Raw genomic sequence first — 12670 nt, forward strand, 5'->3', positions numbered from 1 at the left:
GGAATCCGTGAAACAATCCTTTAAATCTCACTGATTTACTAAAAATGCCATGGACCTCGGTGACTCAGGCGTTCAGGAAGTAGGACCCAACCAGTACCAACAAGGGAACAACAAGGGAATAATCATCTAACCTTCTTAGCTTTTTGTTAACGCAATGACTCCAGTCAGTCTTCACTGTTTCAAACCCATAATTCAGAGCTCTTTTTGCTTCAGACGGACTCAAAATGAAATCTTCGGAACAGCCTTTGCATTGACGCAAACGTAAAGGAGTTTCCTAATAAAACAAATTGAGTTACTCCTCGCCACGTCGCGCCATCATTTCATAGGGGGGAGGACTAACTATTAGAGAGCTACACAGACTGAAAACGTTGAGGAAGTTATGAGTGAAATTTGCAGCTCGAAATGGTAACAGTTCCTGATTAGCGACTAGAGAACGAACTAGATGAATCGATACTAGACGCCGGAGTAGGAGAAGATTTGTTCTTGTTCCTTTTTAATTCTTCGCCGTTTCTGTGTTTTTTTATGCCAAATCAGCACTGAAGAGTTTTATGCCCTGTCAACTGATATGTCATTGGTCAGCCACATCATCCTCCACTTCAGTTTACGTGTTTTTCTCCCATTTTATTTTTATGATTGATTTAGGTTATTTTGTAATTATTATTTTTTTAATATTAATTTTTGGTTTTAAAAATTCTTACATGTTTCATTTCATTACCTTTACTTTAATATAATATAAAATATAAATTTTGATTATTAATTATTTCAAACATACTTTTTTAATATAATTAGTACTTTATTTTTCTTAATTCCTTAATGTAATTATTTTACTTTAAGATATTATATAATTCAATACAATATTTAGTAAAATTAATTTTGTTTTAAAATTCCTATGTATTGGTACAAATATTCTAATTTTAGTTTATAATAACAAAATATAAAATTCGTATTAATTGATTAAAATAGTTTATTCTTACCTATTTAACACCTTTTATTATCGATATAAAATATTTTTTAATTAAAATTTATTTTAGAGTTTAAAAATCTATTTTATCGGTACATGTTTTATTACCTTATATATAAAATATATAAAATATTTAAAAATAATATTTTACTTTTAAAAATATATTTATATCATAAAAAATAACAAATATTTAAAATGTTTAGAAAACTACTTACTTTAAAAATCTAAAAAATATTTATTCGTTAATGTGTAAGGATGACATGGCATACTACGATGTGAATTGATGTGGCATAAGACTCTTTGGGTGCTGACGTGGCAGGATGGCGTAACACCACATAATCGGTCAAAGATTTTAAGTGCTTTTGAACTAATTACAATATAAAGGGACTATTTCTTCATCTAGCAATTTTCTTCATGCTGAGAAACAAGAAAATCCGCAGTAATGTTTCTTTCTTCAGCTTGCCTCACCCGAAATCGCAGACGACACGTGATCATTAGTTGCACCCACGTACCCAAGAACCTCTCTCCACAGCCATAGCTTCACTTTCAGCGTTCTGTCAGCCATGCCGGCAACCCAACCCAGCTGCAGAGTGCAGTGCGCAACCTCGCCGTCCTCATCCGCTTCAATCCCCATTAACACATATTTTACTCTGCACTTGTCGGTACCCATCAACTTCTTGCTCCCCACGAACAGTAATGAAGGTCGACTGTAAATATTGTTGAAACCATTGCGCTAAAAGGCTCAAACTTTTTAGGAAAGCAACCCCACGGATCTTTATACAAGGACTGGCCCGGTCGATACAAACAAATATTCCAACACTCCCCTGCACGGGGAAAACCCGTGGACAAACTCACCGGAAAAACCCGAGATAAATTCACCAGAAATACCTGGGACAAATTTGGTAGGAGCGAGACTCGAACTCGGGACCAACCTGCTCTAAAAGGTTTGAGCCTTTTAGCGCACTGGTTTCAACAAATATTGAAGAACAACAATGAATCCTCGTCACTGAGGAAATCCTCCGTGACAACGAAAATAAACTTTTGGTTCCAGGTTTAGTTGGGACCTCTCATCTTGTCAACCTTGGTTACGATCTTCTCACCGTGATAAATCCATAGTTTCGCAGAAATGCTGGTCCCGGGTAGTGATTTAATCTCCACCTCCAAGACTCTGTACTGGTGCGAGGGGAGGAGAGAGAATAGGTGAAGGAGACTCGAAAAGGTTCAAAGGCACGATGGCGGAGGAACCAAACGGTGTTAGAAGATCGTAATATCGATGATTCGGGATAAACGTGTAGATCCATTCGAAAAGATCACTTAATGTTGCGGAATTCTGTGGCTATACGAACGAATTCCTCAACCATAACCATAATATATCTCCTTATATAGGGTTCCATAATTCTTTATGGTATATATTCAACTAACCCATATTCTTTAATGGGTTTAACAAGATTAGATCACTTAATTTTAGCATATTCAATTAATATAAGAAATATAATCGAATAATAAATATATTACCCAAATTAGAATAGGAAACGTGAATTTTCTAACAAATGGCGTCATTTGCTATATTAAATTAATGAATGGCAGACTAAGAAGATAATCAATTGGCAACTAGAAGATAAGTAACAAATTGTAAGCTTTAGAAATTGGATGTAAAATGCTTGATAGTAAATTAATATTAAAAATAATTATTATTAAAACTAGATTTATTTTATTTTATTTTATTTTTTATTTTAATACAAAATATAAAAAAATTATTGCGTAACTTTATTTATTTTTAATTATTTAAGTAATATTTTTCTAAAAACTCCTTACAATTTTGTTTAATTTAACCTAATAAAATTTTATTTATTTTTTGTTTAAAGTAAAAAATAAGTTAATATTACTTTTCCTAATAAGAATTATATGATCTTACCTTTTTTTAATTTAATAAGGTAAATAATATACATTCAAACAATAAACATATCAATTATGTTTATAATATTTTTTTATAGAACAGGCTTTTTATTTATAATATTTCTGTGTTATTAATTTATCACATCGTTTTTTGTTTTATATATTGATGTTATTCGATTATTTGATATTTATCAAATTTATTTACCTATTCGTACTTAAAATTTTTAAAATATCTCATTTTTAATAAAAACTATATTTATTGAATAAGTTTATTTATTTTTTAACAGTATTTGTTTTTATATCAATAGGTATTTAACTTGAAATTTTAGAATAAGTGTTTTACCATTATTTGATAAAACTTATTTCTATTTTAATTATTTGATTAAAATATTTAATTACTTATATTATTGCACTAAATAATATTATTATCATATTTATTAAAAATATTTTTACTTATGTATTTTTATTATTTAGATAAGAGTATTTTTTTATTTATATTATTTATTTAAACTACACTAAGGTTTTTATTTTAATACAATAATATTAAAAATATTTTTACAAATTTAATTAATAATAATTTTATTTTCATTGTGAACTATTATTTTGTCAAAATATTTGCTAGATGACCTTACCTGTTTAATTACTTATTGTTTGATTTTTTTTAGATAATTTTTTTCTATTTAAATATTACAAATAAATATAATATTACTTTTCCTAATAAGAAATGTATGATTTTACCCTTTTACTATAATTTGGGGTGGCTTCGAATCGAGCCGGTTCGCGAGCCGGCTCGGTTCGATTCGTCATTTATCGAGCTCGAGCACTGAAATCGGCTCATTTACCTTAACGAGCCGAGCTCGACCGAAGCTAGGTTCGGTTCGTCGGCTCGAAATGAGTCGGATCGGTATGAATCGGTAACGGGATCGCGAGCGAGCGAGAGCGAGGGGGGGGAAATTTTTTCCGCTCCCCTCGTCACCGCCGACCCCTCCCATCGGTTGTTGTCACCGCGTCTACCACCGTTGTAGCTGTTCGCCGGCGTCTATACCGTTGTCGCAGCTGCTCGCCGCTCGTCAATTCTATTTTTTCCTCTCCTCGCCGTCACCTCTGTTTCCATCACCGCCGACTCCGTCGAGGCCGTCATCCCCGACGATAGGTCCTCTCCGGCGCCGTAACCTCCTTCCCTCAGTGTCGTCTCGGCGGAAAACCAGAACAGGGAAGAAATAATCTCCCCCTTCCTCGCGAGAAGATGATCTCGCACGTGCGAGATCATAAAATAAAAAAAAAAAAAAAAACTTTTTCCTCTGGAAAAAATTTAAATTTTTTTTTATAGAAATAATTTTCTATAAACTATTAGTGTCTCATATTTTTTTAAACATTTTTCTAATTGAAAATTTTTATTAAAAATCATATAATTTTCTAAATAAGATTTTTTGTACCAAAATGGGGTAAAAAACTGTATAGAAAATTTTTGAATAAGTATTTAACAGTTGATGTTGTAATACTTTTAGCATGAAGCAATTTTCATTGCAATTTTGTGTTTGATATTTTATTTAATTAAAATTTTATCGATAAATATAATAATATATTAGATTGATTATTAATTTTTATTTATTTCCCTAGAAAAGACAATAAAAGGTCCATTTAACTTTCCTAAGAAAATTTTAAAATATTTCCTATAATTTTCTAATAAGTCACTAATAGTAATAAGATTTTATTTAAAGGTTTTTTTGGGAATATGTATCATAGGAAAAATATTTTTAGTTTTTCCTGGAATAAAAATTTTTATATAGGGGCGCTAAGGAGGCCATAATAAATTATGGCTAGATTCAAAAATTACAAAACAAGCTAGACAACAATTGGAGTAAAAAATATTAATATTGGTGCATTTTAATCCATTATTGAAATTCAATCCTGAACCTCCCCTATCATTATATTTTTTAAAAATATAAGCATAATTTTATATATAATTTATTGAAAGCCACCTCTACGTACGAGATCATAAACAAGGAAAAAAAACTCTGTCCCTTCCTCATGGCTCTTAAATAAATTGAAAAGATATTTTAGTAGAAATACGTTTCTAGAGACTATTAGTGGTTTTTTCAATAAATGTCGAAAAGACATTTTTAATAGAAATATAGGGACATTAGTGCCTCATATTTTTTCAAAATATTTTTCTAATTATAAATTATTTTTTAAAAATCATATAATTTTCCAAGTAAGATTTTCTTGCCAAGATGGGTTAGAAAACTATATAGAAAAATTTTGAATAAGTATTTGATAGTTGATGATATAATACTTTGAGCATGAGGCAATTTTCATAGCAATTTTGTGTTTGACATTTTATGTGATTAAAAATTTATCGATAAGTATAATAATATAGTAGATTAATTATTAATTTTTATTTATTTATTTAAAAAAGGCAATAAGAGGTCCATTTAACTTTCCTAAAAAAAATTTAAAATATTTCTTGTAATTTTCTTGTAAGTCTGTAACAGTAATAGGATTTTATTTAAAGAATTTATAGTTTTTATTTGGGTGATTGTAAATTGATAGTGACATTTTATTTAATTTTGTTGTGTTTGATTATTGTATGGAGTTTATTTATAATGTTATGCAGTGTATGGAGTGTTTATATTATTTTATGGAGTGTATAAACAATTTCATGAAGTGTTTATGGAATGTATAAACAATTTTATGGAGTGTTTATGCAGATATTATGTATATTGATTATGCCCAATTTTAAGTAGAGGTCATGCCGAATTTCATATAAGTATTATATATATAGATTATGCTCAATTTTAAGTAGAGATTATGCCCAATCTTATACACATATTATATATATAAGTTATACCCAATTTTATGTAGAGGTCATGCCCAATTTTATGTAAAATGTATGCATAATTTTATATATATTTTATTCGATATATATTTTTTGAAAAGTTTTAAATGTATGTTGAGGCTCGAGCTCGGCTTGAACTTGTTGGGCTCGAGCTCGATAACAATTTTAGGCTCGAGACGAGGCTCGGCTTGAAGTTCAGCTCGAAATATTTAAATCAACTTCGACTCGAACATAAGCATGTTTGGGCTCGGCTCGGCTCGATGCTACCCCTAACTATAATAACCTAAATAAGAGATATTCAAACAATAGGCATATCTATTTTACTTATAATATATTTTATATATCAGACATTCACTTATAATAGTTTCTTTTTTGCTGTTATTGACTTATTGCATCACTTTCTATTTTATTTATTTATGCTATTCAAATATTTATTTTCTTAATTTATAGGTTTTCCTATTGATAATTTAAAATAATTTTAAAATATCTCAAATATTTTAATTAAAACAAAAATTATTTATAAATAAGTTTACTTTTATTTAAATATTATTTATTTATTATAATTTAAATATTTATTTATGTTTTAATATTGTTTTTTTCTAATATAATAAACTAAATAATATAAAATTATTATTCCGATTAATTTGCTTTCAAATATCTGAGTTATCCTCCTTTCTAAAGAAGATCACGTCAATCTTTTTTAAATCAGAATTGTTCGAAAGTTATAATTTGACTTGAAGCCTTGCGAGGAATTGTTTGATCTGGTTCAGTCAAATCTGTTAAACTATTTTTATTCTCTTGTTCTCTATATTCTTGATTCTATCTCAAGGTGCCAAAAAAGCCATTGTCAACTAAAGATTAAAGTGGAGTCGACTGTTCCTCCGGTTTGCGAGTGTCGCTGTTTCGTACCAGTCTTACCTGGAGGGGAAGTGTAACTTCGTTGTTGTCGCCATGCGAAAAATGGAGCCCTACTTGTTAGAAATGATAAGGCTTTAAAATAGAGAGAGAAAAGGAGTGGCAAACAATTGAACGCCTTGCTTTCTCCGGTTTTCTGGAATCGCAAAACCTCCTGGTTCTGTTTTAACTCGTTAAGGCTTCCAATTTTCAGAAAAAAGTGAAAAGATCCAATAAAAAGCACATATACAACCATTTGTCTTCTTTTCTATATACGAATGTTTGTTTATTTATTTTTTTATCTCCTCTGTTTAATTACAGTTTTTTAATGCAGGAAAAAGGTTAGGGTTTAACGAGGACCTTGGGTGAGTGGAATCTGGGTTGGAAGAGCAGCAGAGAAAATGAGAAGGCGTGATTGCTCCTGTTGCCGGGGCTTTCTCGCGTTCCATCTCAAATTTCTAAACTTCCTTCAAACTTTCATTGGAGTTTCCATCATAATTTACTCCGTATGGATGTTGAACCAATGGAGCAAACATGCTGGGCACACCCCTGCAGCTCCGTCGCCTCAAAAATCGGGTCCTCGTTTGCACAATTCACCTCTCCTTCCGGCGGATGCAGACGTTTTTGGAGTTCCCGATCACATCCTTCCATTGGAACTGGGTGTTGCTATGGTTTCTGGATTGGACGACGGGTTTGGATTCAACGTTAACAAGCTTCCTTCCCCATGGTAGGCCTTTTCCTGTCTTGTTTCTTTTTTCGCAACCCCCCCGCGGTGCTTCCTTGAATCGGATTTTATATTTTTGTTGTTTGAAGCTTGTCTGCTGCTCCTCTTATTTGTCCTACTTTATCATTTTTTTGCATTTCTAAGCCATATATATATTTTTTACCACGAGGCTTTGGTTACACCCTAACCAATTTCTGGTATTGCCATCTGTAGGTTCATCTACTTTTTCATGGGAATTGGTATCATATTGTGCTTAGTGACTTGTATTGGTCACATTGCTGCCGAAGCCATGAATGGCTGTTGCCTGTGTTTCGTATCCTGCTTGTGAGGTTCATCGTATTAATTAGGTTCAATAATTCTTTTATGTAATTATGTTATTGGTTTTCTTATTACTGTAGTTTCACATTGCCACTGCAATATACTTGCCCCGGTGTTTTATTTTGTGCTTTCCTTATCCTGCATCCACTTCAGTATACTTTCTTAGTGATTGTGCTCATGTTGCTGGAAGGTGCTTTAGTGGGTTTTTGTATATTCGATAAACACTGGGCGGAGGTGAGTTTGTTTGTTGTTTACTCAAGCTTTTTTTTCTTTTTTTTTTAATGGCGGTGTCTGATATGGTAAATAAGATATGAACTTTTGCATATTCTAACAGGATATTCCCTATGACCCTACCGGTGAACTTGACAGGCTTTGGGCATTTGTGAAAAAGAATATTGATATATGCCAATGGGTTGGCCTTGCATTGGTCATTATCCAGGTAACAAATTTCTCTTAGTTTTCAATATTAAATAATGTAATAGACTCTCAAGTTTCTGAAATAATATTGCGGTATTATGTTGTTGTCGATTCTTATTTTCCTGTTTAAAAGGGAGAAAGAACTTGTAGAGATTTACAGAGGTTTGGCTTATTTTGAATGAGAGATCTCGGTTGATGTGACTAAACTTTTTCTTTCCTCATTTCCTTTCTCCTTTAGTTTAATAGTGTTAAACAATACTGGAAGGGTAGTTTGGTCATTTCCACAAATCTGATTGTGTCAAGAAGAGTGCCATTAGTTTCAGGAAGTGTAGAAGGGTCTATGGTCCAATTTTCATAATTTTTGAACTTGTAAATATGGAGATATAAAGTGTACATGTAGAGGAGTAGACGAGTCTTTTCCTCTACAACTTAAGTGAATATAAAGATTGGGGGGCTCATGTTTTTTCCCCTAATCCAGACTGACGACTTTTCTAATTCTGGTCCCCTTCTCTCTTCTTCTTCTTCTCCTCTTTCTCTCTCTCAACCCTATTTCTCTCAATTTCTCAGAAATAGAAGGCTTGAAAGTGTTATGCAAGTATGTGTTAAGATACTTTGAAGCAGGAATTGGCAAAAGGTGTGCCCAGTGTGATTTTTCCTTGATTTGTGAACTTTCATAGGGAGATAGCACCTTTTTTCTAGAAATAGGCCTCTTGTCTACTTCATTTACGAAGAATTAAAGAAATGTAAACTGATTCTGAGCCTCAAACTTCCCCTGTAGTTTTAGGTGTCCGTGAACGAGTAGGTCAACAGGTTCCTCTCACCCTGTTATCTGGAGACCAAAAGAAAATTGGATCCAGGTCTTCTCTATATAATAATAAATTGGCTAAGCAGAAGAAGGTGTTTTTCCCCATAATTCAATGTTTTCTGTGCTTGATTGGTCTGAATTTGGTTAATAGTGTCTCGGTTCACGTTCTTACAGTCCCCATTTATGGCTGACTATGAGTCTGGTTTGTGTTATGTTTTACCTGATCAAAATCTGGTTTGTGTTATGTTTTACCTGATCAAAACATGTAACATCTAGAAGTAATTGAATCTTTACTATTTTATGGATCCACTGAAATTCACTAAAATTCAACAATGTAGTTTATTGATTTTGAAGAACATAGTTGCAAGTGAACATACTGAATAGAAACCTAAATTCAACAATGTAGTTTATTGATTTTGAAGAACATAGTTGCAAGTGAACATACTGAATAGAAACCTAAATTCAACAATGTAGTTTATTGATTTTGAAGAACATAGTTGCAAGTGAACATACTGAATAGAAACCTGCCCTCCCTTCCATTCATACTCATCTTTTTGGATTTTCATGAACTTTTATTGGCTCAATGCTTAGGTATTCTATTCACTAACACACTCATAACTCTTGAACTTGTTAAATTTAGTCTCACCTGGACATCAAAATCATCTAGAAATGGCTAATTATTTGCACAGACTTGGAGATCACTTTATGATCAGCTCACATGAACCACTTCTAGAGCTAGTTTTCTTTTCCTAGAACGTCATCAGGTGTGGTGTCTCAGTGGTGTTGATTATAGGTAGACCATCCTGTTAGAAAAGATGGTCTTGTGCATTTAAAGAGACCCCTAACAAGGCCATTTCAATCTAAGGGTACAACTTTTGCTGCTAAGAGGTCTCAAGAAGCCTGGTAGACGACTATCTGGTTCATGGCTTGGGGTTACCATTTGGACCCTTGATGGTTATTATGAGGACTTTTTGGCAGGCAATGTAGCTACTTGATTTTGCTACTTTTGTCTCCTTCTGATCAATTTGTATGCAGATGCTGTGTTAGTGCTACTTAAAGCTCTCTAACCTCCTTTTGGGCGATTGTTTTATCAAATAAGTCTGGTCCGTGTGCTTTTATTATAAGCATGGTAAGCTGAATTGGGCAAGTACCATCAGATTTGCTCTGGCCCAAATTTACTTGTTATATGCATACATATATTTATTTTTGGGGGAGTGGGGAAGGGCTCTCATGCCTATGCCAGTTCGGTAAGCTTTACTATTTGGAGTTTTTATGTGGTAATTAATTTAACTGAAACCAATAAACTTTTTGCTTGATACGAAAAGAATGAAGTTTCTTTGGTGCTTCTAATTGTAAGCATATTTCTTTACTAAACAAACTCTTATAGTAATATGTGCTACAGTAAAAAGTGATGTGAACCACTTGTACCCTTGAATTTACCTCCAATTAGAGGATCCACATGATTAATACCATTATATCTAAATTGATAATAAAAAATTCATAGTTAAAATGATCTATGCCAATAGATTATTTAAATACAATTAATTAGATTGTAAAAGTGTTCAGGTTGAAAAGTAAATTGATCAACTCTAGGTATTGCGTGCTTATCAACTAGGCATATATTTTTCTGATGAGGCATATGGGCTTGGTCATACAACCAGGCCCTAGGATCTCAATTTATAACTGATTCTGTAACTTGGTGTTAGGGTTTCCCCATATTTACTGAGACTACTACTTTCCAGCTCCTCATGTTTATCAGGAGTCCAGGGCCAGGTTGCATCTTTTCTCTTTTTCTAATATATTTGATGGAAATGGTGCAATATAATATTCATTGGTTTGTCTTTTTTTTTTCTTCTTTTGCTTGGGTATTTTCAGAATTTTTTTATCAAATTTTAGGAGTGATTTCTTCAAAGAAAAAAGAGAGTGATTTGGATCTTTCTGTATTGGACAACACATCTCGAATTTTTCAGCGTCTAATGTGTCCCTATTACAAGATGTGGGCCCCGATTGCTTCCTCTTGTAGCTGATGGCGATTCTGCAATGATGATAAGCTGGCTGTCTAAGCATTCATCTCCTCCTGGACGACTTCTTCAATATTATGTCGAGATAGTGGTCATTGCTTCTTGGTTTGAGATTATTGGGGTGTGTACTCTTTGAAAAGTTGATTAGGTGGCGGACCCCTTGGTGGAGATGAAATTTTTTCTTGTTGTGGGAAATTAGTAGTTTGATTTTGAAGCTCAATTTTATTTCTTGGAGATCTGGAAATCTTATCACAGAGTAAGCTTTGACTTTAGCTGATATCATGGTGATGATCTTAAAGATGTCTGTTGAACTTTAAAGAGTTAGCTCTCAAAATTTTCATATGAACTTTTATCAACAAACTGTAGATAATTCCTTTCCTGTTCATAATCTTATACTTGCTATAACCTGTTATTTCACACTGTTTGTACCATAGTAGCTGTGGATTAAATGTTTCTTCTTTGGGCAGGCATTGTCTCTGCTGTTGGCCCTGATCCTGCGGGCCACAGTTGCAACCAGAAAGGCAGATTATGACAGTGATGATGATTTTGCAGTAATGAGAGGTGGAAACAGACAATCACTTCTCGCCCCACAAGGTGGTCAAGCCTCTGGTTCAACCTCAACTGAAACTAAAGGGATTCATTCCGACACTTGGAGCACTAGGATGAGAGAAAAGGTAACCTTCTTTTCATGAAGAATGGATGATGTAAGGAAATGTCTAACTTTCCAACATGCAGGGTTCGTAGTTTTGAAAATTTCTTAATATATCATGTCTCCAACGCTTCCTTGCTTCTTGAGTTGAGATTTGAAGAAGTCTGTTCTTTTTTCCCCATCCCTAAATTATCTGCAAATGAAAAGACATTCTCTGTCCTTGAATGCATGTCCTGGACATGATATCTTTGGTGCTTACACTAGGTCTCAGATCATCTGTCCTTTCTGCTCAAACATGGAATTTCATGTGCATATGCTTTAATTACCGATCGAAAGTAAAGATAACTGTTCACAACTCCATTTGGGATTTCATCTCTCTATCATGATTCATGACTACACCGATATTTCAGCGTAAGAGGCAATGCAGCTAATCAGTTTAGTTGGATATTTGTATTTTATATGGATGGATTTCATCTTTTAATGACTCTGTTCTGACGACCCATCTTTGACCACCTGAACCGTTATGGAGCAGAAAGTATCAGTAGATTTGGGTGTTGAGGTTTTTAAGTATCAATGCACTTGGTTTTTGTGTGTGAAAGCCCCAGTTTTTTACCGCTTTTTGACAGAGACATGTAGGTAATTGAATCTTAACTCTCTTCCTGTTGGTTTTACTTGGTTCTTTTTTAGTATGGATTGAACCCGGCTGATTTCATGCACAACCATGTGGAGCCAGATAACAGCAACGAGGATCAACGGCGCTGTTGCATTCTGTGAGGAAAGTAGTCGTGATTGTGCACTTGTCTATAGATTACTTTTAATTGCTTGCTATTCTTTATTTCTTGTGTTCTCGTCTGGTGTGAACAAAACCTCGTTTGTGTACAGTCTTGGAAGCTTGTGCCACTGTTCTCGTTTGAGCATCAATAACGTGGTTCAGGGTACGAATGTTCCATTCTTTTCATCATCTCAAGAAAATTTTTACTTTAAAAAAATAACTTGGAAGAAAACATGGATTCAGCAAGTGGTTGACATGGTGCCAAAGGAGTGCATTCAAATCCATTATCATCTCTGATGAGATGGTCAAATCAATTGCAATTCGCTTCTTAATTAGGCAATTTATTTGAAGAAGTGAATTGGGATCTAAATGTG

At 33.2% G+C, this 12670-nt stretch overlaps 1 protein-coding gene across 1 annotated transcript; it reads left to right on the plus strand.

Annotated features, from left to right (window-relative positions):
- Nucleotides 1-6739: 6739 nt before the first annotated feature.
- Nucleotides 6740-12471, plus strand: LOC137963006 (tetraspanin-18-like). The gene is made up of 7 exons (XM_068810176.1): nucleotides 6740-6768; nucleotides 6925-7317; nucleotides 7528-7627; nucleotides 7786-7866; nucleotides 7967-8071; nucleotides 11343-11549; nucleotides 12212-12471. Exons 2-7 carry the CDS (start codon nucleotides 6992-6994, stop codon nucleotides 12296-12298), a joined length of 906 nt encoding a protein of 301 aa, XP_068666277.1. The 5' UTR covers nucleotides 6740-6768; nucleotides 6925-6991; the 3' UTR covers nucleotides 12299-12471.
- The last annotated feature ends 199 nt before the right edge of the window (nucleotides 12472-12670 follow it).

The sequence above is a fragment of the Aristolochia californica genome, unplaced genomic scaffold (assembly GCF_029961685.1).
Source record: "Aristolochia californica isolate CCGP_79_NKW_82.1479 unplaced genomic scaffold, dmAriCali1.0.hap1 SCAF_4, whole genome shotgun sequence".
Taxonomy (NCBI): Eukaryota; Viridiplantae; Streptophyta; class Magnoliopsida; order Piperales; family Aristolochiaceae; genus Aristolochia; species Aristolochia californica.

Coding starts and splice junctions, on each gene's coding strand:
- LOC137963006 (XM_068810176.1), top strand. CDS start 6,992: ATGAGAAGGCGTGATTGCTCCTGTTGCCGGGGCTTTCTCGCGTTCCAT. Junction 7,318..7,527: donor AACAAGCTTCCTTCCCCATG/GTAGGCCTTTTC, acceptor TGCCATCTGTAG/GTTCATCTACTTTTTCATGG. Junction 11,550..12,211: donor GCACTAGGATGAGAGAAAAG/GTAACCTTCTTT, acceptor GTTCTTTTTTAG/TATGGATTGAACCCGGCTGA.